Source organism: Erigeron canadensis, chromosome 1 (assembly GCF_010389155.1).
Source record: "Erigeron canadensis isolate Cc75 chromosome 1, C_canadensis_v1, whole genome shotgun sequence".
Taxonomy (NCBI): Eukaryota; Viridiplantae; Streptophyta; class Magnoliopsida; order Asterales; family Asteraceae; genus Erigeron; species Erigeron canadensis.
In genome coordinates, this window is record NC_057761.1 from 11,218,671 (window position 1) to 11,244,675 (window position 26,005).

General features: G+C 33.1%; 2 protein-coding genes and 5 non-coding genes across 7 annotated transcripts; all 7 read left to right on the plus strand.

Moving 5' to 3' along the window:
• The first annotated feature begins 210 nt into the window (after nucleotides 1–210).
• Nucleotides 211–314, plus strand: LOC122586213. The gene has a single exon (XR_006321919.1). It is a non-coding gene; the product is annotated as a small nucleolar RNA R71 (small nucleolar RNA).
• A 5,947-nt stretch (nucleotides 315–6,261) lies between these two features.
• Nucleotides 6,262–7,643, plus strand: LOC122585650 (peroxidase 27-like). The gene is made up of 4 exons (XM_043757781.1): nucleotides 6,262–6,489; nucleotides 6,594–6,782; nucleotides 6,865–7,030; nucleotides 7,237–7,643. Exons 1-4 carry the CDS (start codon nucleotides 6,262–6,264, stop codon nucleotides 7,641–7,643), a joined length of 990 nt encoding a protein of 329 aa, XP_043613716.1.
• Nucleotides 7,644–10,268: 2,625 nt separating this feature from the next.
• Nucleotides 10,269–11,760, plus strand: LOC122607916 (probable aspartic proteinase GIP2). Its single transcript, XM_043780994.1, has one exon. The coding sequence runs from the start codon at nucleotides 10,301–10,303 to the stop codon at nucleotides 11,588–11,590; it is 1,290 nt and encodes a 429-aa protein (XP_043636929.1). The 5' UTR covers nucleotides 10,269–10,300; the 3' UTR covers nucleotides 11,591–11,760.
• Nucleotides 11,761–15,649: 3,889 nt separating this feature from the next.
• LOC122586229 lies at nucleotides 15,650–15,752 on the plus strand. The gene has a single exon (XR_006321934.1). It is a non-coding gene; the product is annotated as a small nucleolar RNA Z157/R69/R10 (small nucleolar RNA).
• An 81-nt stretch (nucleotides 15,753–15,833) lies between these two features.
• LOC122586232 lies at nucleotides 15,834–15,919 on the plus strand. Its single transcript, XR_006321936.1, has one exon. It is a non-coding gene; the product is annotated as a small nucleolar RNA R11/Z151 (small nucleolar RNA).
• Nucleotides 15,920–16,039: 120 nt separating this feature from the next.
• On the plus strand, nucleotides 16,040–16,154 carry LOC122586233. The gene has a single exon (XR_006321937.1). It is a non-coding gene; the product is annotated as a small nucleolar RNA Z152/R70/R12 (small nucleolar RNA).
• A 79-nt stretch (nucleotides 16,155–16,233) lies between these two features.
• On the plus strand, nucleotides 16,234–16,359 carry LOC122586183. Its single transcript, XR_006321890.1, has one exon. It is a non-coding gene; the product is annotated as a small nucleolar RNA snoR80 (small nucleolar RNA).
• The last annotated feature ends 9,646 nt before the right edge of the window (nucleotides 16,360–26,005 follow it).

A 26,005-nucleotide genomic window follows, 5' to 3' on the forward strand; every position in this document is an offset into this window, starting at 1 on the left:
AACAAACATATAAACATAAGTTGGATCCCAATTGGCTTACACAATATATGCCAGGGTAATATTAAGATAAACGGTAATTACAAGATAATTACAAGACTTGAAATTATACACAAATATACAACACATATCTAGAATGCTCATGTCACCGAGAATCATGCACTAACAATGGTTAACCCATTATAGAAGGTTTGGATAACATGAGTATCCGTGAGATTATGATTAGGGCACCTCTGCAGCAATCCTTTAAACCGTTCTCAGGCATCATAGTGATTCACCAAATTCCGGACAAAAATTGATGATATCATTTCGAGTCTGAGTAAACTTGGATGCTGGAAAATACTTCTGCAAAAACTTGGTAGCCAACTCATCCCATGAAGTGATGGACTAAGGCTTGAGGCTATCGAAACAAGTTTGAGCATGATGAGTGAGAGAGAAAGGGAAGATATGCAAATAAATGGTCGTTTGAGAGATACCCCTTTGGGTGAATGTATCAGCTAACTTGAGAAAGTTCCTCATATGACTATTTGCATCCTCCTTAGCAAGCCCATGAAACCGATAATTGTTTTGAATCAATTGTATGATATGGTGCTTAAGCTCAAGGGTATGTCCCTCAATGACAGAAAAGCAGATCGGACCGCCACGTCCTTCAAGTGAAGGACGGGTAATATCCGCCATAGTCTGACGTGCATCCATGGGGTCAGGAGAAAGAAGAAAAGAAGATGATGAAGACTCGGTGTTACTCGACACGGCTTGTGGCTCTTTGAAAGCTTGTGAAGTAGTCTCTCCGGATTGGACGAAGGACTTATATGATCTTTCGAGGAACCACGGGTCATACACCACGGTGATGAACAACCGACTCTCGCACGAGTACACAAAAATGAAGCAAATAGCACAAATAAAAGCAAATAAAACAAGTAACTTCAACAGAGATGTAAGTCTCAAATGAAGGATCACAAAATGCACACAAAATCAAATAACTCACACAAAATGATCGGACACCAACCTCCCCGGCAACGGCGCCAATTGACGCAGGCCCCAGATGACGTCAACGGAAAGTCAAAGGGCCACGGTCAATAAAAGGGGGTGGAAATGAAATGAGATGATGGAAAGTTAATAATTGACTAGATACAAAAGTATATGGCAAATATGACTCGGGTGTCGAACAAGGATAGCGAACCGGTTGTTTTTAGATCATATCGTTTTTGGTCATTTACATCAAATTATTTATTATTGGTATGTATTTTTTTTTATGTCTAGCTACATACTTATTTATTATTGCTATATATTTTTTTTTATGTCTAGCTACTTATTTGAAGATTTTAATATAAGAGAATAATAACACCGTGACAAACATCACAAAAAATGTTAATTAAATAAAGGTTCTGAGTCATTTAAAATTCCTTTTATATTTATATTTAACTTTTGTTTAATTACAACTAATTGTAAAATTTATCTTTGTAATATGTAGTAGCTAATTAATTCGGTTAAATCCGGAAATATTAATAAAAGGTTTATAAAAACATATCTTCTCTACTAAAGTTGCGATAAAATTGATTGAGCCTATTCTTTATCCATGTGATATTTTACTAAAGTAATTTTTAGTTTTGATAAACAATGCATACACTTAATGTGCGTAAACAACAAATATATCTCACAACCTCAAAATATAGTATACCCTATAAGTTTCAAATAAATATAATTAGCGTATAATCCGTATATATAATGCGCAGACGATAAAAATATCTATTATGACATAGTTATTTAGATGATGAACATTAAATGACTATGTATAAACTATTAGAGTTTTCGGAAAAAAAATTTATTTAAAAGATGAAATCATAATAACATAAAATAAAAATGAAACAAAATTTAAAATTGAAAATGTCTATGACATCATAATTTAATTTAACAAAGAAGAGCTAAGTTTTAAGAAAAAATGTGAATATGACAAATAAGTTATTTTTATAAATTACTTATGTCATAACAATTGTCTTTTATTTGATACGAGTCATATGTTCGCGCAATGTAACAGCGATGGTAGTAGCATCACGGGGTGGTGGTGTTGGCGGTGGTGCGATGGGTGGCGGCGGGCCGGGGGTGGAGACATGTGGTGGCGATGACGGGTGGTGGGGCGTCAATGGTGGTGAATGTAAAAGTAATTGATGTTAAAGGAGATAGTGTAGTAAATTTATGTAATAAATAATTTATTAATGATATTGTATGTATATTAGGTGAATAGTTTTAAATTAATAAATAAAGAGAATGAGTATTTTAGATAGTTCAACTTCTTTTTGGAATTTGAGGTGGATGAATTTCCGAAAAATTTCTTGAAATGGTGTGATTTCATTTTGGTTTGTCAAACAAGTTTCTTGAAAGGGTAATCCGGCACTCCCACTGCCGGACTCGCTATTCTCACACGAGACCGGCATTGACAATGTCGGCCTTGGTTTGATTAGCGAGACCGGCACTCCCACTGCCGGCCTCGGTTCAAAGACGACAAAGCCACTGACAAGGTGCAGGTAGGTGTAGTCCGAGGTCGAATAATTTTAGTCCACCAAATTGTACTTGACCTGGAAATTTAGCCATACCATGAGGTCCATTTTTATACTTTAACTCAGTTTTGATATTTTCTTTGTGTTTCATATGATATAAGGGTTGAAACTCAGTTTCTATATCGTTCAATAGTTTCTATATCGTTCAATGTTTATTATTGTCCTATGCTGTAAGGTATCATCTATCCTTTTCTTTCCGTTTTTTTAACTTGGATGGTTGGTTGAAGGAGCAAAGAGTCTAACATCATGAGTTGGCGATGATAGATTTTAACTATTGCAGTAAATATATTCTAATCTCCTACAGAAAATATATTGTTTTATGCAGCCAGAAGGAGCATCGGCTCAGAACTCACTGATATATGTAGCACTTCATATGGTAAGTAACATTGAATGATCGTCTGATTGAACTTTGGTGCTCTTTATCAAATGTTAATATCTGCTCGTGTCTTATATATAGAACTAAGAAAGTTTAGATTTGAATAATGTATCCATGTTTCCAGGCACTGAGTTTGTTCAGGTTTTATGCGAGATGTAAAGCTGGCTGGAAACCTTTGTCACTGGCTTTGTCGTCTTTGAACCGAGGCCGGCAGTGGGAGTGCTGGTCTCGCTAATCAAACCGAGGTCGGCATTACCAATGCCGGTCTCGTGTGAGAATAGCGAGTCCGGCAATGGGAGTGCCGGATCACCCACTTTCACAAAAAAAAAAATCAAGAAACTTGTTTGACAAAAACAAAATGAAATCACACCATTTCAAAAAAAATTTCATGAATTTTCTTATAAATAGAGATTAAGTACCTTAATTATTGAATGAATATGAACATTTTTGATTTCTTTCATGCTAAAATTGATTACGAGCGCTCATTGACACCATCTTTGTATATCTTTCATTGCAAAATAGTCACAATTGTTGTAATGCAAACAATAATGTAAAAAGATAAGATGTCACCATTCACCCTACCAGTCTTTATAATGTGTTTTTTTTAACTAATTACATAAATAACAAAAGAAATACATTTCAGACAACATTAGTTTTGTTAGCTGTTATTTACGATGAATTATGTTAGAAATCAAAAAAGACCGATGCAACGCACGGGTTTCACCTAGTTCTATACATATTTACATATCTAAAAAAGATAAGTGGTGGGAACCCTCTCGTCCCATGTATCGTCTTGGTACCCAAAGCGTACATTGCATAGAACTTATATGTCTGGCAGTCTGGTGAAGAATCATAATCCCTCATACATGAATGTTTGTGCAGGCATCTGTGACAAAAACATTCTAGATTGATATGTTTTTTTGTCATAAAGTCTTGTAATTTATATTAGAAATTGCCGCCTGTTAATGAAACTATACCTTTACATATTTTATGATCATATTGAGATCTTTATATATATGTTTTATATATTGGTTTATTGTTTTTGTTTTGCAAGTACTTAACATTAATATAAACAATTAACATATAAAGGGTAATTAGTTAACATTGGATCTATGCTTCATAAATGAAATATTAACTACTTGGAATATTCTTAAGTGTCATTTGAGATTTCTTGGAAACACGCATATGTTGCGTGTTGTAAGAACACTCAAATGGTTTGAGAGTTCTTGGAAACACGCATGTGTTGCGTGTTGTGGTAACACTGAGACCAGTATGCATATTCTTGGGAACACGCATATCAACATATCTTTAGTCAATCTCGTTTTGACGGTGTACAAATGAGGGCGAACTGAAACTTACAACCAATCACAAGATATCGTTTTTCCAATTTTTTTACAAATTTTGAACTTGTGACATGCATTTTTTTTAACTGAATTTGAGAAGTGGGTTACTAATTACGTTATGTTAACATTGATTATTTTTAATAACTTTTTGGTATCGTTACCATGTTACACATGGGCCCACAGATGTAGGCTGCAAGTTACAAGTTTAAAACCTTTTTTTGGAAAGGCATACGCTAAGTTTGTTAAAGTTAAGTGAAGAAACTAAATTTTATTATTTATATGTAAATTAAGATGGTGATTCACTGTGCATGAATTATATGCATGCATATGAGATAAAAGTTTTCCCACCCATTTTTTTTTATCGAAGTATCTTCTACATGACTTTAACACTGGCCCGGTTGTTAGCATGTGCCACCGGCTCAATTAAGCAGCGCACCAACAATTCATGGGGCACCAAATTTATATAAGATACGTGTATAGATGCGATCATATTTTCATAGTCCAATATTAATAATATTTATATTATAACTTATATGTCTTATCCCCATAATAAAAAATTACACCTTATACGCTGAATGGAATTCGGGAATTTTAACTTTAGAGGTTTGGAAACGTAATAATAATACACTTAGGCCCCGTTCTTTTTTTACTTAACAGACTTAATAGTTAAGAACTTAATGCATTCGGTCAAATTTTATGTTATTTTTTTGACTTAACAAACAAAAATAACTATCAATTACCTGTTTTTTACTTAATACATACAGATATTATTAATACATTCAGTTACTTAATACATTCAACACTTAATGACTAAAAAAAAGAACAGATCCTTAAACTTTTATTAATAATAATATTAATACACTTTTATTCGGCAAGTGGCGAGTTGGAAACGTAACATACATTGATCGAACATTTACAATTTTAGTGTTTAGAAGGCCTCGTTTATGTTATCAAGCAGGGTATTTAAAATTTATGGGACGGGTTTGCTTTTAACACAATGTAAAATTGATGTATGAATCGTTACACACAACACGAACCAGATCAAATTCAACAGTAAACCCATGCCGGTGGTAAAAAGAAGTTGAAATTATATTATGTCTGGATTATTAATTAGAAGTTCAGTTTTATAATACCCTTACCCAAACATGATTGTCAAATAAATTAGTTTCTACATGTATATCCAAACACGTACATACACTTAATTGAATAGAATTCTTTGCTATTCCAAGGGGGCGCGGTATATACTAGAACATGAATTATTTCTTATCACATGTATTTCCATATCCTTGCATACTATTCCAACTCATCCACGTATCACCAATCACGTAAAGGCCTCATGTGCTACTTACTTAAACAAAGCCAATTAAAAGTCAGTTTCTCACCATGTTTCCATGTTAGCTGTTACTTTTCTATTCATGCTAATGTGAGGTGCTCGACGTTATCGATTTTTTCTTTGTGAGTTAGCTAGTTTGTTCATGTGCTTAATAACTTTCATACATATTTTACTAAATTTCATATATATTTTACTAAAATCAGAATATGTGTATAAATTTAATATACGTATTCTGATTTTTATCAGCCTGCATGAATTTAAGTTTTGTTAAGTTATATATACAAGAAAACAATGAGCTTTAAATAACCATGTATTCCAACAGCTTTGTACGGTACGTATATTAATTATGGTCTATTTTGTGATGCATTGTTTCTATCAATAACTTGTACATTATTTGGCTAATTGGCTCAATGATTAGATCCCAGTTTGTAATATTACTTATAAGCAGAAGCTAAGTTGACAATGATAAAATAATGCAAATAACCATATAAATAAAAATGTTGACAACAATAATCCATAATACAGTTGACTTCTGCAAATGTCTCTTAAAATTTGAAGGATATTTTCTATTCTTAGCAACTATAAAATCATGACACTCGATGCCTTTCTAAATCATCTCTCCAATTAACGTCCGCATAACTACATAGACGGATTGAAATGGCTTCCCAAAAACACATTTCGTCAGTTGTTCTCCAGCTTGTTTTTGTTGCGCTGCTTCTATTAGTGGCCTTTGCCAATGGACAAGGCCTTAAGGTAGGGTTCTACAAAAAAACCTGTCCTAGAGCAGAGGCTATTGTAGACAAGGCAACTGCAGATCACATTTCTCGCGCTCCATCTCTTGCAGCTCCTTTACTCCGAATGCATTTTCATGATTGCTTTATTAGGGTTCGTTCGTTCGTTAACCACCCACCTCATTGCTTAATTTGTTTCTAACATTATGCATTATCTATTCATTAAATTGTATACGTATATGATTTTTGTGCATGTAGGGCTGTGACGGGTCTGTGCTAATAAACTCAACCAGAAATAACCAAGCCGAGAAAAGTGGAATTCCTAATCTTTCCCTCAGAGGATTTCAAGTTATAGATGCTGCAAAAGCTGCACTCGAAAAGGCATGCCCCGGTGTTGTTTCTTGTGCAGATATCATCGCTTTAGTTGCTCGAGATGCAATCCACCAGGTACTTAAACATTTTTGTGTAATGTTACGTCTAGCTTGTCCTTGACTAGCTACTAAACTAACATATGCATCTTTCCCCGCAGATTAAAGGACCATTTTGGCCAGTACCCTTGGGAAGAAGAGATGGAAGAGTATCAATTGCATCCGAGACTTTGACCCAACTACCTGCACCTTTTGCCAACATTACTCAGCTCAAAACACTATTTAAGGCCAAGGGTTTAAGTGTAAAGGATTTGGTTGTTCTTTCAGGTATTTTTCTCCATTTTTTGCCTACAATATAACTCCAATAATTAAAATATCAAAAAAAGATAATGTGACTCTTATTAATAGGACCTGGAACGACAACATAGGCTAAATATTCATCATTGTGAAAACCTTATACAGAATGCATGCAGCTTAAGTATTACTGTAATAGTTTGTAATATCATTGTTCATATATATATATATATATATAGGAGGACACACTGTGGGGACTTCTCATTGCTCTACCATTGCAAATCGGTTGTACAACTTCACCGGAAGAGGTGATACTGACCCTTCTTTGGACTCGGAATATGTACCTCACTTGAAGAGTCGATGTAAGCCCGCCGACCAAACCACGTTGCTTGAGATGGATCCAGGGAGTTTTAGAACATTCGACGAGAGTTACTACACTATGGTCTTGAAAAGGAGAGGCCTGTTTGAATCAGATGCTGCTCTTCTCGCGGACAAGGAAACGAGTGCTTATGTCAAGCTTCAAGCACAGACGCATGGATCGACTTTCCTAAAAGATTTCAAAAGATCAATGGTTAAGATGGGTAAAATGGGAGTTTTGACAGGCAATGCTGGTGAAATCAGGAGACACTGTGCCATAATTAACTAATTAAGTTTGATTAATTAAGTTTTGCTTAATTAATTAACATCGCAAATAAAGTCAAGGGATGATCTTCTCTGTGTTACGAGATTCCAGCGGATCGGATTATATTTTTGTTAAATTGAATTAAATTGATTGTATTTATTTCTTTTGGCATTGACATTTGTTTGAGAAGGTGTTGATGTATAATATTTGGATTTGGAAAGTCGAGAATCTGATTAATTAACTCGAGAATCTGCAATATGTGAAGACCACTTGTTAAATTCTTTTCTATATGACAATATCTATAAAAAAAAAAAAAAAAAGAAATTTTCCCTTCCGCTAACTATTTCGGTAGAAGCAATTAACGACGTTGGCCAACCGACTACTCTGCTGATGGTTAATTCATTCTTATATTACGATTTCAAATCCCAATCTCATTTCCGGCCCTATAATGATATTTGTCACGTACACGATTTATTTTTTCCGTTTTGGTTGCTGCAACACCGACCGGCTTTTTTTTTTTTTTTCCACTTCTGCAAACAGAAACTCGATCACAAACATCCAACATTTGCAATAATCCATAACTTATTAGTACTTTGCTATCTATATATTGTATGTATATGTTTAGCGACAGTAGTTTTGTAGTAGTGTTTGCAACCCGTACTTCGAGTGCCATGCTAGCAAAACTCGAGACTAAGAACTAATTTGTTATTCGTTTATAAGGCGTTTTCACAATTATATATACTAAGAAAGTACGTACGTAAAGATGAATATATAGGAAATTAACAAATCTTGTAGTATTAAATACAGTAATGCATTGTTTAACATTGTCAACCCTAATGTAATCCCTGTCGCTAGATTCCAAACTAAAGCCATGTGTAGACTTCTCAACCATTTGTTAATTGGTTACTAACTTAAATGGGAAAACAAGAGAAACCCTCCCTTTTTGGTTCATTTAGATTCCTAAAGCTTCATACATCGTGTTTGTTTATTATACACATATGAAATGTTCAAAGATTCCAAATATCTACTTTTTGTTAAATGATCTCAAGAATTGGCACTTGTATATATCAACTTATAAAGCAATGATTAACTGGTTAATTAAGAAAAAAACAACTCATTCCAATCAGTGCAATTAAGCTAGGAACTTTTCTCATATTCACCACTCTATATAAAAGTAAAAACTAAATTGGAGCATAGAAAGACGGACCTCCAAACCTTGACAACATTACTACATTGAAAGCAAAATTTGCCTCTAGGGGCTTGAGCGTCAAATTAAAGACCTTGTAGTTCTTTCAGGTATCTTATTAACTTGTGAATTCTCGATCCAAATTTCCCATATGTTCTCGTAAGGCCGGAGCAATACCATTGCAACTTGATTGTACAACTTTACAGGCAATTATTAGGCAAAGGCGACACTGACCCATCTCTGGACTCAAATTACGTAACTCAACTGAAACGTAAATGTAAGCCCACGGACACAACCACGCTCCTAGAAATGGATCTAGGTAGTTCCAAAATATTTGATGATGATTACTACACTATTGTTTCAAAAGAAGAGGGTTTGTTTCAGTCAGATGCTGCTCTTCTTAATGACAAGAAAACAAGTGCTTATGTGAAGCGTCAAGTACTACAGACTCAGGGATTTTCATTTATCAAGGATTTCCAAGTCTCGATAGTTAAGATGGGTAAAATTGGAGTTTTGACTGGGAAAAATTAACAGTACTGAATTCAGAAAACGGTATAGTTTAATTAACTAATCATCCTTGAATTATTTACTCCAAGAAAAATCATTTTTTTCGGCGATGTCAAAATCTGATCATATGTTTTCGCAATCGACTTTTTGTGACGCAAAAGTCTGTCGTATGTGTTATTTGAGTTACAAAAGAGAGATCGAGGCATGGGCCTCTTGGTCTTTAAAACAAGATCCTGCTTTTGAAATTGATTGTTTTTGTGGTTTTTTTACTTTTATATGCTGTAAAATATTCTTTGTGAAAAACTTATTTATAATTTAATTAATGATATGATTTATTTGTGGTATACTTTGCTCCTCAATTTCAAGTTGTTTGCATCTTCATATGATCATATCCACAAACTAAGTTAAAAGTAACAATTAATTTGATACTATTAACATTTTTTATTTTCACAAATCCTTATTCAAGTCACTTACTACATATGAAAAATATGTCATTGGTCGAGTATAATGGATTGATGGGTGACAAATTAATATGCATTAATTTTATTATTTTGATACATATCTGAAGATGATCCACAAGACATTTTAATTAGTAAAAGCTTCGTGTAGCCGCCTCCTTAGCCTATTGTATTTGAACCAAATGAAGATATTGTGGGTCTCACAAAATTCCATATAGAGCCACCATAATCAATAATATGCCATTCTACCGACAAAATCTCAATAAGTTACATAAACTTCTAGTTCTTTATTAACAAAAAGATAGAAACAATTATTCAAGAAATTCGTAAAGCCGCCCTATATGGCAAATATACCCTACTTTCGATAGAAATGAAGGATTGATATGAATTTAGTCAGTCAACTTTGTACCAAGTTAACTGTACGTGATTTTAACATGCATGCAATATATTGCCTATAAATACTTTTTAATCCCTTCACCAATGCATATATCAGTCTCATCTCAAATTATAAATCTCAATTCATCTTTCCCATGGCTTCTGCTTTTTCCATTCCTTTAGTTTTCTTGTGTTCATTTCTCTTTATTGTGTCTTCTTGCATAGCCAAAACAACACCTCGTCCTATCCTTCAAGTAACAAAAGATGCCAAAACACTTCAATATGTCACCCAAGTCTATCAGAGAACACCTCTAGTCCCCATCAAATTAAGTCTTGATCTTGGTGGCGAATTCATGTGGGTTAATTGCGAGCGTGGATACGCCTCCTCGAGCTATAAAAACCCCACTTGTGGCTCCCCTCCATGCCAACTTCTCAACACCACTTCATGCATCACCGGATGTCTTGGTTCGCCATCTGTCGATTGTGCCAATAACACTTGTGGTAGCACTGCTAGCAACCCATTTGGTAGCATTAGCACTGGAGGTCCCATTGTGGGGGATGTATTTGCTATTCAATCGACTAATGGGAAAAGTATTTTGCCATTGATCAAGCTCCCTAGCTTTTATTTCGTATGCGGTAGCAATGTGCTTGATGTCGGTCTAGCTAATGGGGTTACTGGCTTGGCTGGGCTAGGAAGGACTGGCATGTCACTTCCGGCTCAATTATCTTCTTATTTGAAATACGATAGGAAGTTTGCTTTATGTTTGAGCTCATCTAATGGTGCTGTATTCTTTGGAGATGGACCATATATGTTAGGTCCAAATGTTGATGCGTCAACCTCTCTTCAATACACTCCTCTAATTGTTAACACAATTACTGGTGGTGGTTTCTTTGGTGATGCCTCTCCTGAGTACTTCATTGGAGTGAAATCAATCAAAATAAACGAAAAACGAGTAACAGGGTTCAATGAATCTTTGTTCTCCTTCAATGCGGAAGGTGAGGGTGGCACAATAATCAGCACGACTAGACCTTACACTGTCTTGGAGACGACAATCTATAGGGCTGTCATTTCAGCATTTGTGAAGGCAATGCCCAAGAATGTGGAAAGAGTTGCTAATGTTGCACCTTTTGGAGCATGTTTTAGTTCCAAGAATATCATTAGCACCCGCCTCGGTCCGGCCGTGCCTTCCATCGAGCTTGTTTTGGAGAGCAAGAATGTGTGGAGGATATATGGTGCAAACTCCATGGTTCAGGTGAATAAGGATGTTTTGTGCCTTGGATTTGTTGAAGCACGTACAGATTTTTCACCAACTATTAAGGTTGTTATTGGGGGGTATCAAATTGAGAACAATCTACTACAATTTGACCTTGTTAAATCAAGGCTAGGATTCAGCTCTTCACTTCTTGGTCGATCAACCACTTGCGCCAATTTTAACTTCAAATGAGCCTAGTAGACTTCAAAAAGTTATTCCTTCTTTGTGTAATAAATAAATAAATGGTCTTAATTGCCATTTACCCAGTTTGACTACGAGTGTAGTCATGTGTATTTTTTATTTGTAATAATGTCATTAATTAATGTTAAAAAAATAAATAATATAATGAATGTTGTCTTTTCTATTGTCAATTTATTTTTATTAATTATTAAATATATACCCGCACACTAGCTACGTAGTTATGGATAAATTTATTTAGTAATGCATCAAAAGGCACGTGATGGTTACCGGCAGCTCGCTAGGTCGATATTCGGATTTAGACTGTTTAACACACACGCGTGTCGAGGTTACCTAATGGGTTAGACTCATCCCTCAAATACTAGCAAAAAGAACTTTAAGGACTAATCCCCCCAAAACACACCCAATGCATTCATCCTTTAAGGACTAGTACCCACCAATTATTTAATTTCAACATTTTATCTAAACTTTACACTTTTAACAATCTAAATTATAAATAAAATACATTTTAGTCCATTATTAACACAAATTATTAATAAAACACACAAGTTCATTAAAAATAAAAATACATTTAGAACATAAAAATAGAAAACAAAGTACAATAAAAAAAACCACACAACCTAAAAATGGAAAAAAAACAAAAACAAAAAACACAATGATATTTTTAATTTTTTAAACTAAACTAAACCTAAACTAATTGGGACCGAATAGTTAGCCTTTGTACTCCGCCATGAGTTTCTTCTTGGCTTCCTTGATGTACCTCTTCTTCTCTTCATCACACTCTGTTTGGCACTTGGCACTTTGGCCCAAAAACGAAAGAGCCGAATACATGGTACGCTTCCTTTTTTCCTCACTACCTCTTTTTACACCCAAGTCTGTCGAGTCGGGTGGCTAGGTCGGAAGTTGAAGAACGAGCAGACCCCGCATTGAAAGAAGCAGATGTTCATGAAGCCTTTGACTTAGTAGGGGGCGCGTATACGTATACGTATCCGGGCTGAAAAAGTCATTATCACCAAGGTCTACCGGCTCGTATTGGGTCTCCTCCTCCTCGTCACTATCAACAACATTAAGAATGTTTTTCATTTTATGCAGGCTTCGCCCCAAAACATCATGAGCGAATGGAGCGAAGAACTTTGGCTTATCTTTCACAAGCAACCATCACTCGTACATGGTAAATTGAGTTTTGGTTTGAGTAAAGTACTCTGAACGTGCTTCCTCCATGACTTTGGTATCGTTCTCACCACTGTATCGATGATCATCATAGCCTTTCCAGATTGCATTGAACTTTGCCACATTTGTTTTGATCTTCCCCATTTGCCACTAATCTGATTGTGATTTATTGGGTTGTTGGGGAATCTTGCGTTGTACTTCTCTATGATTTCCCCCCAAAAACAATCAAGCGATTGGTCTTTGCCAACTATTGGATCTTCAGTAGAATGGATCCAACACTTAGTGAGAACTTTCATCTCAAGCTCACTCCAATGTGACGAGTTTGCAGTAGGTTCTCTTGGTTGTTTGGTTATCTTGGTGCGTTTAGCCATGCTTTTGACCCAACCCTTCTTTGGTTATGTTTCTGGAATGGATTGGGGGTGGGAGCAGATTCGGGTGTGGGAGCAGATTCGGGTGTGGGGTCAGATTCGGGTGTGGGGTCAGATTGTGGCGTGGGAAAGGAGTGTTGATCACGTTGTTGAAAACCTCCTGCTAACAAAGACCCCTCAAGGTAGAAATTAGGGGCTTGTGAAGCGGCAAGTGAAGCATAATAAGATGCAATGAATTGATGATAACAAGGGTCATTTGGATGTGGGATGAACGATTTTAGTGGTGGTTGGTTAGGGAACGATTGATTCAAAATCATTCACAGCGTTAAAGAAGAAGTCGTCGGTTTTTTGGTTTTTGAAGTTTGACATGATTTGTGCTTAAAATGGATTGAAATGTGTTAAAATATCTTAATAATGAAAGTGTTGTATGTTCTAGTGCTTATGGAGGTGTATATATAGGCTTTATCAAAAACTAGTCGTTAAAGGACTGAAAGTGTAAACTTTTCGAACTGGAGTTGGTCAAAACAGCCGTTACAAGGACCTGTTTGCCAACTTTTGAAAGTTCAAAAGTTTTGTCTTCTACCTTCAAAACTGGCTGTTGTATTTAAAAAAAAAAATTTTAAACAACTACTCCCTCTCGTCCTTACAGGAACGAAACAAGCGGATGAGCCTATCGGACGAGTGAGAGACGAGTCCCACACAGTCCTACCCAACGGTGTGGACTCGTCCATGGATTTCGAATGAGTAGGGGGACGATCTCATTGGGCACCATCTGAGAAAACGTGTTTGTTATCATTGCTAGAATATTTTATAACTGATACACAATTAAAATAAACATTAAATGATAAGCTTAAACAAATAATTTAAAATTTTCCAAAAAACAAAAATATCATTTAAATGTATTTAAGTGTATTATAGATTATTATTATTTATTTTCGAGATTGCATAATGTTATATAGACTACAAGGATATCCAAACAATGTTAAACTATCACTAATACTATTAACTCACCTCCATAAGTTTAAAAGTTACTATATCCAAATCGAACTTTAATAAAAGTGATGATGATAACGACAACGCTACTTAATCCCTCAAAAAGCGGGGTCTGAGAGAGGTAACACGTAGACACTTTTACCTTTAATCAAAGATAAAGAGACTGCTTACTAGAGAGTCATCGAGCGTAGCTAGAGTTTTACCCTTGAGAAAGTTACGATAAAAAGTCAAGCTAAAAAGGAAAACTCTTGATCTCAAAACTAAATATCTCTCGATCTTAAAAACCCTCTAAAAAAATAAAGACATGGAGTCGTTGAGTGAGATCCAGCTTGTGATAAAAATACTACAACATATATATATATATATATATTTTCTCTTAAAAGTATTACAACATACTGTTTTTTCTCTTTTAAAAGTACTACAACACATTGTTTTTTCTCTCTTATATTATACATTAATTATTTATATAATAGTTGACTAATTTAAGGGTGAAGAGATTTCTTCAAGTTACAAATAAGTTGATGGGTCAAGTTAGAACAATCTTGACAATTAATTTAAAATCAAGGGTTAATATTAAAAGATCATCTTTTAATCTTAACCCTTGATTTAAAATCAAGGGCCATGATTTATCCAACTTAAATAACTTGAGAGAATCCCTTCCCAATTTAAGAACTTTCATGGGCTCAGTTGACGTCAAAATTCCAGTAATTTACAGAATCACTTAAATTTTGTTTTCCTTTGTATCACATATGGGTTAGTAGTATAAAAGATAAATTTGTTTGCTACATTTGTCTTTTTAAAAACAAAATTAAAAAATAATGAAAAAGTTAATTTATGCATAATTTAACGACAAAAAGTGCTTTTCTTAAAAAAAAAAACATGTTTATAGATTTTATAATTAAATAAATTTAAAAATACAGTGTTAATTTATTTAAAAGAATAAATTTTATAAACGTAAGAATATAATGGGAATTTATTTTAAAAGAGTTAAATTTAAAAATCACCAAGTAAAAATGAAAAGAAGAAAAAATCTCAAAATTAACTTGATGCATAACGTTGTACTGTTTAAAAATAAAAAAACTAGGGGTTAAAACATAAAAAAAAAAATTAAATATAAATATATTTTATGGATTATATGTTGTAAAAAAAAAAAAAAGAAAAGAAAAGGATGGAAAAAAGAAAAAAAAATGATAAAATGCAGCAAACAATTGCAAATTGACAAATAGTAATGATTGACGAATATGACGAAGGCTTTTTCTGAAGCCCATCAAGTTTATTGGATTCCATATATTAGCCCATAAAACCCAAAAGGATTCCCGGCTAAAACCCTAATCAGCTCACATCACACACCCTATAAATAAAACACATTCATCCCTTCTTATTCATTCATCCCTTCCGCTTTCTCAATCTCTCTTATTATGGCTTTATTTTCCTTGGCTTTATTTTTCCATTATTCCCATTAGAATTCGGTATTTTCCATCTCTTATTTGTTTATAACTCTATTTTATCTTTATATAAATATGTTTGTGCAGTGATGAAGCAATTATTGTGGACTAGAGTTTCTGATATTGGGCTCTTCTTCCCATTTATTTTGACGACAAACCCTTGGCTGTCTGAGCACATAGAAATTATATATTTAGAGTTTCTGATATTACAACAGTCTTGCATAAAGTTTTTAAGAAGTTATTTGTATAAATTTATGTTTGGAGCTTATGATGAAAAAAAATAATTATCTTAGCGGATTTCAGTGAGATTTTAATCAATGATCTGATTGTTACACACACTGAGGCTCTTTTCATGTTTTAATTATTTTGTTGAAATATAAAGGTTTTAAAATTTTTTTAAAAGAATATCAGTTTACACTTAATGGAATCGGGTATTATTGTTAATGCTTTTATAAACGAATAAAAGAAAAGCTGTGATGATAATCAACACTTAAGGAAGTGTTTAGGGAAGTGGACAAATATAATTAATTTTGTATTTGCCGTGATCCCATAATTAAACGACTTCTCCTTCCACTGAGCTTTCTTTTAGTTCATTTTTTTGGGAGTATTTTATTTTTATTTGACCTTTCTGTTTTATAGAAAATGATAATAGCGTCCGTTTACCAATTCTGGAGGATAAAAAACAGTTCCTCACGGTGTAATGGCTTGGACGCCAAATAAATAAATGTGGCCATTCTGATAATTGGTTTTTCAATGCCATATTATCCGGGAAACTCCTCATACATTTTGCTCATATATTTCTTACCGAAAAAAATTATTTATACTGCCTAGTTTTTTTAAATTTAAACTGTATAAATGTTCAAGTTGAGACTTATTATTAAAGAAAAGGAAAATGTTAGCCTCAATTTTAACTCAGTATAGCTCAGGTCGAATACGATGTCGGACATTTTAAGGAATATAAACAGCATATTAGAGGACCCTTTAAATGGTCGTTGTAAAACTATCATAGCAAATCTTTAAGAAGTAAATCGAGGATCACTTGATTGATTTGCATTTTTCGCGATTAACCATATATACAATACTAAAACTAAGAAATTAGTAAACAGAAACAGCTTGATGTTAAGGAATCTGAAATAATGATTTGCAGAATACATAGATGGCGATGTTTAGTTGAAGTAAATACGATAAACGTGTAAAATCTTCACGTTTTCAGGTAAAATCGGCATTTTTGTAAATATCGTTAATTGATATATTCTATTCAGTTACTAATTTTTTGTCTTCAAGAGTGTAAGGTGTTTCAAAGTGATATATCTTTTTAAAATGGGTAATGATAATGAAAGCCATAGACTCTAGTTAACAATAATAATTACATTAAAATAAGGGTGCTACTACTTAAACACCGTTTCTTTACACCTGCTATACGACCTATTTTTTGTAGTACTCCCTGTTTTGGTGATAAAAACGGTCTATAAGTAAAACGCGGTAAAAAGCGGTGTGTAAATAATTTTACACGGTTGAAGCGGTGTGTAAATAATTTTACACTGTTGCATTGACATGTCAGATAATGAACCGTCATAATTAACAATATGGTGGATATGATTTAAAACGGTGAGTTTTATATAAATGAGTCAAATACATAAAGTTCTCTTATATTTTCAGGGAATTATCACTTATTACCCCTCTTTGTTAAGATTTTTTATTATCCATCCTTACTATACTAAAAGTGTAACACAACCGTCATCCCTTTTAACTCCGTTTAATTCTCCATAAATAGGTGTCTTATATTATCCATATACTGTAAAACAACGTATTTTAATTAGTTGAAAAGCTTATTATAAATTTTTATAACGGTGAAATTTAGTTTTTCCTTCTAATTTTTTTAATAATGTACGAAATCGTTGATATGAGCGTGTAGATGATACAAAGCTTATTATAAGTTTTTTTTAAAAAAATTAATAATTGTAAAATACTTGATATGTTAACATAAAAGTCTCTTTGTATTAACTGATACGTTTATTATATAAGTTTAGTATAAATTTTTTTTAAAATAATTTAATAATTGTAAAGTACTTGATATACTAACATAAAAAACTCTTGCTAATCTCACAGCATAAGGTATTCACCTCCTGACAATCCCCTGTATCAACTGATACATTTGACATTATGAATGTATACCTTAAAAGAATTTTGCCACATTTCACATTTTCACCTATGAAAAATAACTTGTTAACACATTTATTTTTCAAACACAACCATAAATAATAAACCAAACACACATTAAACGGGCCATTAAAACACAAAATATTACATAATACACCCATCATTATAGTTTTCTAACCATTAAAACATAAAATATTACATGATACACACAATGTCATTGTTCTTAGCCATTAAAACCCAAAATATTACATAATAAACACATAGTCATAGTTCCTAAAAAGTACGTATGACACATAGTCCTAAAAAGTTCGCATAACATCAAATACATCCAAGTCCATCACCAGGGCTCTCTGACGGGGTAGTAAAATCAGGACTGAGTAGAGCAGTAGGCTCAAAACCCTCAGGTGAAGCAACAGGCTCAAAACCGGGTGGAGCATAGGGAGTCGGTGGATCACTGAGAGTAGGACTACTCACACAAGTAGAAGATTAAGGTGGAATAATATGCCCAGGACTCGGAGTTGGAGCAGTAGCAGTCGCAGGTGGATCATCATAAGCCTAATAAAGAAATGGAGAACTAAGAGTAGGAAAACCCGATGGTAAAGCAACAAAAGCAGGCATATCTGGGGGAGGAGTGGGACCAACAGTATGTGATGGAGCAGTAGTAGCACGAGGACTAGGAGGTGGTGTCATCGGGTATGGACCATCTGTCCCCAGGGCCAACAAACGACACATCCATAGTATACGAGCATGTGTCGTAGTCATCATTCGCTCCAGACTAGCCACAATGTGCTCCACACTCCCGAGTCGAGATGCTAGATGCCGAAGCTCACGTGTGGTGTCTTTAGGGAGCTGGGCAACCTGATAGTAGCGTCGCGGGCGATATGGTGGGGAGGGGGGGGGGGGAGGTCCACCTGATGGTCGGCATCCCTATCGTGCTGAGGCCTCACAAGCACCTGCTCAATCCGTACTCCTGGAAATGGCGCTGGCATGTTCAACGGCTTCGGTCCCTGCCACGGTAGTGTGCCTTGCTTGTACATCAACCTGGAGGTGAAGGCCCAATAGGCCTTTGAGATATCAAACAAGTGTGAAGGCCCACTAGGCCCAATAGGCCCATTCGAGTAAAAAGATGTGCATATACAACCTATTTGACCCATTTATACAAATGATAAACATAATTTGGCCCACTAAGCCCATTCGAGTGAAAGTCGAGCACATACAACCCATTTGGCCCATGAGATATCAAACGATGTGGATCTTTTGAATTTACATACTTATCCATATATACATACACACGCTCACATGAGATCTGAAACGAGTATGTAGGCCCAATAGGCCCTTAAGTAGTAAAAACGGGCACATATAATCCATTTGACCCGTTTATACAAATGATGAACATAATTTGGCCCAATAGGCCGATTCGAGTGAAAAACAAGCACATACAACCCATTTGGCCCATGAGTTATCAAACGATATGGATCTTTTGGAAATTACATACATATATCCATATATACATACACACGACTCACATGAGATATGAAACAAGTATGTAGGCCCAATAGGCCTATGAGATATCAAACGAGTGTGAAGGCCCGCTAGGCCCATTCGAGTAAAAGATATGCATATACAACCTATTTGACCCATTTATACAAATGATAAACATAATTTGGTCCATAAGGCCCATTTGAGAAGCATATTGACCCGTAGCATATCAAATTTATTTAAATTTTTTTATAAAAAATGTTACTTTTTATGTCGTTTTATATAATATGGACTAGCAACCATAAATACTCTCCGTTTTTATGTCATTTATCTACTACGGACCGTATTATATTAGCCAGGTAAAATACTCTCCTTTTTATAGTATATGGTTAATTATGGGACACCTATTGATGGGGTTAACGTAGGGATGGTAAGGGATTGATATTGGAAAATATTAAGAAAGAGGGACCATAAGTGATAAATAGTGAAAACTTTTGTTAAAAAATATAAAATATCCACTGTTTTAAAATGTGACGGTCCGTATTACCTTTTTAATATATGTTGAAATTGAGGTGTCAGGCTCTGACATGTCAGTGCAACAGTGCAGAGTTATTTACACACCGTTTTTTTCCCCGTTTTACTTTATACGGGGCGTTTTGGACACTAAAATGGAAAGTTATACATGAAACAGGCGTATGAGCGGTGTGTGGATGAACAGTAAAAGGTGTGTAAATAGACACTCCCTAAAATAATTAAAAATAAATCAAAGGAAATAACCCGTAACAGTTAACTCCTAATTTTAGTCCATCATTTCATTATCAAATCAAACAACCAAAACAATTCGGTGGGTCTGTGCTATCTCTACTATTGAAGTAAGTATATTCATTAGAAGAATAAGGTGTATATTCATTAGAAAGAATAAGGTTATTGCGAGAACTAAAAAAATTTCAAACGGAAAGCTCAATGGAACCAAGACGAAGAAGGAGGCGTCTTGTTAGAGATCGAAGCGGAGCCAATGAACGACTAATGCGTGACTACTATACCGACGCCTTGTTTCAACAATCATGAGAACTATTCTAAACCAATCATTTTTTTTCATTATTTAAAGTTTTTCTAAAATCTAAAAGGGCATTTTGTTAAAAATTTCTTCCAACCTATTTATTAGGATTTCCGTTTTTTTCTACCTTTATTGTTTCAAAAATCAAATATATGGTTTTAGACCTTTTGGTATTTGATATTTTTATCCCTGCACGTTTCAATATACTAACAATTTTTTTTTTAATGGTATGGATTATTTGCTCGCAACAGGAAATCTAGGTTACGTTGTCTTAACCGGGTCCACGCTAGAGAGTCCTCTCACCCTCAATATCTAGTAGGAGGAGAAACTCCGAACTAAACCCCGAAGACACGACATTTAATTGGGATAAAACCCTACCCCTTTGCAGAACTCAAACATGTTTCACTGGAGGACTTTATTGTGAAATTTTTTTAAATGTACTTCTTAGGTCTCGAACTCGAGACCTACAGCATATATAGCTGATACTTAACAACTAAGCTGTACAATTTAATATAAAAACACATAAAGCATATATAAATACTAATGATGAAATGATTACACTAAAATATACTCCTTTCGTTCAAATTTAAATGTCATGTTGACTAACTTTGATCGTAAATAATTTTGTTTGTACTATATGTTAGTTGATGAAACTTATATGAACGAAAAATACATTAAAAACTCAATCCATTCATATATTTTATATCAAGTAATCCATGACACAAACAAAGTTATTTACGGTCAAAGTTAGTCAACATGACAACTAAAATGGAACGGAGAGAGTAATCAATTATGTAAATGAAAAAGGTACACGAAATTATAACATCTGGAAAGTTTATAAACATTCAGAACAAAGAGTCGGTACACGTACACATATGTACACTTATAATATTTTAATAAAATTTCTTTGATGGAATACATATGTACATTTGAATAAATCCATTTTTCTTTTTGCAAGTTACATATTCATATTGGTCTTTGAATATATCCGATTTTAAATATGTACAAGAGAACATTAGTGTCTATGTACTAATTTCAATTGCATTTGTAAAAAAAAATATGAATAAATAAGATCACGTGTGAACATTAATTGCATACAAATATGGACAAATATGAATATAGTTATTATTATTGTACACATATGGACTACATTGTTTAAAATGTTTATTGTCGTCACTTTTTCTTCTATACTATATGTTTCAAGGTGTGTATGAGTGCAAGATATATGTGTTCATGTAAACAAAATATAATTTTGTTAAATGCATTAACATTTGAGGTGTGAAAATATGAGTTGAAGTTTTTTTCACTTTTGATATTAGTCAATTTTGCAAAATTATATGTGAAATTGTGCACACATGTAACAATAATTAATATAAGTTAAACACACACGAACACTTATAATAGAATTTATTTGATGAAGTGCGCATGTGTACATTTTAACAAATCGTATTTCCTTACAAGTTATACTTTTACAAGACACATCGGGTTTGAAAAAGATCTGAATAATATATATTTGTTCAAGACTTCAAGTGACAATAAAAATAAGAAAGGAAAAGGTAACATATGCACATCTAAATCGTGAGTCAAAGATAGAAAAATAACATATAACGATTACTACGCTTTTAGTGGAACGACATCCCTTAACTACCCTTTTCCTATGATAAAATAATATATTAAATTCTTTTTAATTAATTAAAAGTCATAATTAATTGTAACCATTGATTCATTTATTTAATGGTCTAAGATTAGTTCTTATAGTTTTCGATATATTTTTAGTTCTCAATTTATCTTTTTACGTTAATTGTAATTCCAAATAAAAGAGTGTGCCACTTGAAACTTCTTGCAAATCCTCTCCAAAAAATAAATCATGATAATTCATTTTTCATATATATTTTAAAAAAAACATATATTAATTATTTAAATCTATTTAAATTCCAATATATACCTACTGCAAAAAAAAAAAAATGTTTATATAACATGGAATTATAATCAATACCATAAACATAAAAACTTTTTGTGTTATAATTTTTTCCAATAAATTGAAAATTGTTAATATTTCATCACTTATTAACTTATTGTATTTTTTTAAAAAAAAAAACGGGTTTCTAATCTACTCTTACTCCTAAATTACATGAATGTTTGAGATGAAACTCAGAACTCTCGAAAAATTCCTATTAATCCACCCCCACAAATGTGAGAAGTGTAACTCGAACCCGAGTGAAACCCCCAAGGTCAAAGACCTTACCAATGGGTCGCCAATCCAATTGGCGAAAATGTAAATTAACTTACATATATGATAACGTACCAAAAAATATACATAATTTGTATCTAATTATATGTCATTTACCATTTTTTTTTATTATTATCAATATTTGTGTGAGATCCATTAAATATATCTTTATTACTATATATCTATTTACAAGATATGTTTTTTTTGTATATTTATCATCTATCATCTATATATCCTTCTTCAATTCAAATATTTTCATAATCTTAATTTCTTTTTATTTTTATCCTTTTCCAACTCTTCCTTTTCCTTATTTGGATTAACAAACCCGTATATATACTTTTAAGATGTACAATTTTTCTATCAAATTCGAAATGCTTTTTATGCATTAAATAGAAAATTATAGTCGACCAAGCAACACGCACGAGTATTAATACTATTATGAATAAGGAAAATCCAGTTTTTTGGTAAAAGATGTGATAAACCAATATAATGAATAAACAAATTATCAAATAACCAAAAAACACATATTATCAAATTATATACGTACTATCAAATCTGTAATTATAAGAACTAAAATCTTTCTAATTAGATAAATACTATCACTATCCAAAAAATCAATGTTCATCCTATTTATACTCGGATTATTTTTATGCATGCTCTCATATCTCAACACACAACAAAATAAAATCTCATCACACAACAAAATAAAATCTATAAGTTTTTACATTTGCTTTCTTTTTATTTGAATTGTATGTAATCAGAATCAGGGTTTTTAGGCATTATTTTTTCATGAAAAGTAGCTCACTATATTGACATGAATTGAAGTTGTATGTATTTAAAATTTTAACATGTCGAATTGTATGTACTTAGGATTCTAGGCTTTATTTTTCATAAAAAGTAGGTCAATATATTGATCTGAATTAGTTGTTGAGTTTGAGTTGTATGTATTTAAAGATTTAATATGGAAGACGATTTTATTTTTTTAATGATTTTGAAAACGATTTTTTAGTTTTTATTTAGTTATTCTGAAATCGATTTTATTTTTAGCTAAGAAACATAAGACTCACGACTTCGATTCTTTCATAAGCGGAAGAAGGGAACTTGTGGATCCAAAAGACCAAAATCAAAGTAGTTAAATATAGTTTAATTTAATCTAAGAGAAAATATCACAAATGGTCCCTATGGTTTGTCATATTCGCATTTTGCCTCCTATGCTTTTTTTCCGTTGCAAATGGTCCCTAAGTTTTTTATTTTCGTTGTCAGCTGTCTCTGGCACTAACTTCTGTTAGTTTTGACCTTTTAAACCCCTCACGTGCGAACCACGTGAGGGTATAATTGTCTTTTTGCTAACCACAGGGACTATATGTAATAAAAACCTTTTTAGTTATACATATATGAAAAGAAATTTTCCAGACATAATCATACATACATATACAGGAACTATATGTCTATATGCCAAGTGTCAACAACTCCTTTATCCCCACACGCATTATTCTCCATTCCTAAAGATAAATTTCTAGATCTTTTTCAAGAATCACATTTTTCAACAACTCCAAACATATACATATTAGTATACATATATAAATCACTATACATATATAGGAAAAAAAAAATCCATCTATCAATCTATACATAAATATCATCTGTTCCATATATATATATATATACACGAGAGTAAATACCTGCGCGTTACAACGGTGAGATGGTGGAGGTGATAGGTCATAGAGAGTGATAGCCAAATGCCTTAACCGTACGGGTTCTGCCTTTGGATTTAAAAATTTGTGGAAAGTATATCGAATGACATCTCTAATATAAGAGCATGAAATTTTAAAAACACCCATATAATTTTTATAATTTATCGATGTATGATTTTTGAGATAAAAGATTTTGAATGAATTGGAGAATAAATGATTGATAGAGGAGAAAAAAAAATGATTGGTTAAGATTTGAGGAGAGGGAAATAGGTAAATATAGAATTGATATATGGAAATTTTGGGAAAGTAAATGTTGAAACTTAAAATGTAGGCAGGGGAGATTTGCTTTATAATATAATATGGATATATATATATTACCGGCGAGATGAGATCCAAAAATTTTTCTTCTGTTACTCCAATCTTTCATCTAACAAAGATCTGATCGGTGGAATTTTTTGAATGGTTCGGGTTTGAAATCTGATGGTGGGTTTGGGTGTTGGATAGGTTTGGGTTTTTGTTAAATGTAGACTCGGCGGTGTACCAAAGGTGGATGGTGGTGGCGCGGTGGTTGTGTGGTGGTGCTCGGCCGTAAGTTTTTATTTGTGTTATGTTTTCATCTTTATATTGTAACAAAATTCGAATTCTAAATTATGTTATTGTTTGATATCTTATTAAATAAAACCATTGTTTATAGAACCATTATTTACAGTAAAGTTGAGATCTTTAGATCTTTATTTGTTAAAGTGTGTATTTGAATTTAGGATTTTTAGATTTTTTTGTGCTTAGTTTTGTAGATATGAAAATTTGTTGAAAACCTGAATTTTATTATCTTTCAAAATTATTGGTAGAGTATGTGTAATATTGTTTTTATTTATTTATTTATTTATCAAATGTGTTGTTTTATGTTTATGGTGTTGCAACTTAACATATCACAGGAGAACATGTATTATCATTGAAATCAAACATTGTTTTCTTTATATTTAGACTGTCTTTAACGCTGGGCGTATTGCCAGCATCTTTCGTCCAATACGCCGGAAGTTGAATGCGGTGGGTTAAAGGCGTCGACGTTTTCGTCAGCGTATCCCCCCAGTGCGGATGCCACCGCGCTACTACTCTTGACGTATTGGCTTCTTTTGTCTGTGCATTTATTATGTATTTATTAATTTTTCCTTGTAAACCCAGATTTGTTAAAAAAAGTAATTAACTGTGTTTTTTTTGGTGTTCAACGAAGAAGAAGAAGGGTTTGGTGGGGGTCAGTCTTTTCGTCCACTTTCTTTTTTATATTATAATTATTTTTTTCATTTACACCTCTTTGAATAATATACTTTGTATTTAAAACCCTTCTAGTGTTACTAAGTGTTAAAAGCAGATCACTTATAGGAATTTTTTGGATTTTACATTTTACATTTTGATTTTTGATTAATAAAATACTTTTATTAATATGATATGTTTTTTGATTTAATATAATGTGTTTTACAATTTTATATAATGTAGCTTTAAAATATTGATATAAATGATGATGTGACATCAACAAACTGAGTTTTCAGTGTGGGGGTTAATGATAAAATTGATTCAGTGTGGTGAGTCAGTGTATTTATGACGTGTCATCAATAAACTGAGTTTCAGTGTGGTGGTCTTAGTGTATATCAATATATTTATTTGTTTGATTTATTTATGAGATAGAAGATAGATATTGTGGATGGTGGAAATCTGGGTTGTGTTTTGTAAGAAGATGACAAGAATTGGTACAAAAAGTTGAAGAAGATGATTAGAATGGATTGACTGAAATGGAAGAATATACCCTTACTAACGG

Bases quoted from the DNA above. Each gene is read 5' to 3' on its own strand.
- LOC122585650 (XM_043757781.1), top strand. From the start codon at position 6,262: ATGGCTTCCCAAAAACACATTTCGTCAGTTGTTCTCCAGCTTGTTTTT. The intron at 6,490-6,593 runs GTTCGTTCGTTC...TTGTGCATGTAG, and splicing joins TTCATGATTGCTTTATTAGG to GGCTGTGACGGGTCTGTGCT. The intron at 7,031-7,236 runs GTATTTTTCTCC...ATATATATATAG, and splicing joins GGATTTGGTTGTTCTTTCAG to GAGGACACACTGTGGGGACT.
- LOC122607916 (XM_043780994.1), top strand. From the start codon at position 10,301: ATGGCTTCTGCTTTTTCCATTCCTTTAGTTTTCTTGTGTTCATTTCTC.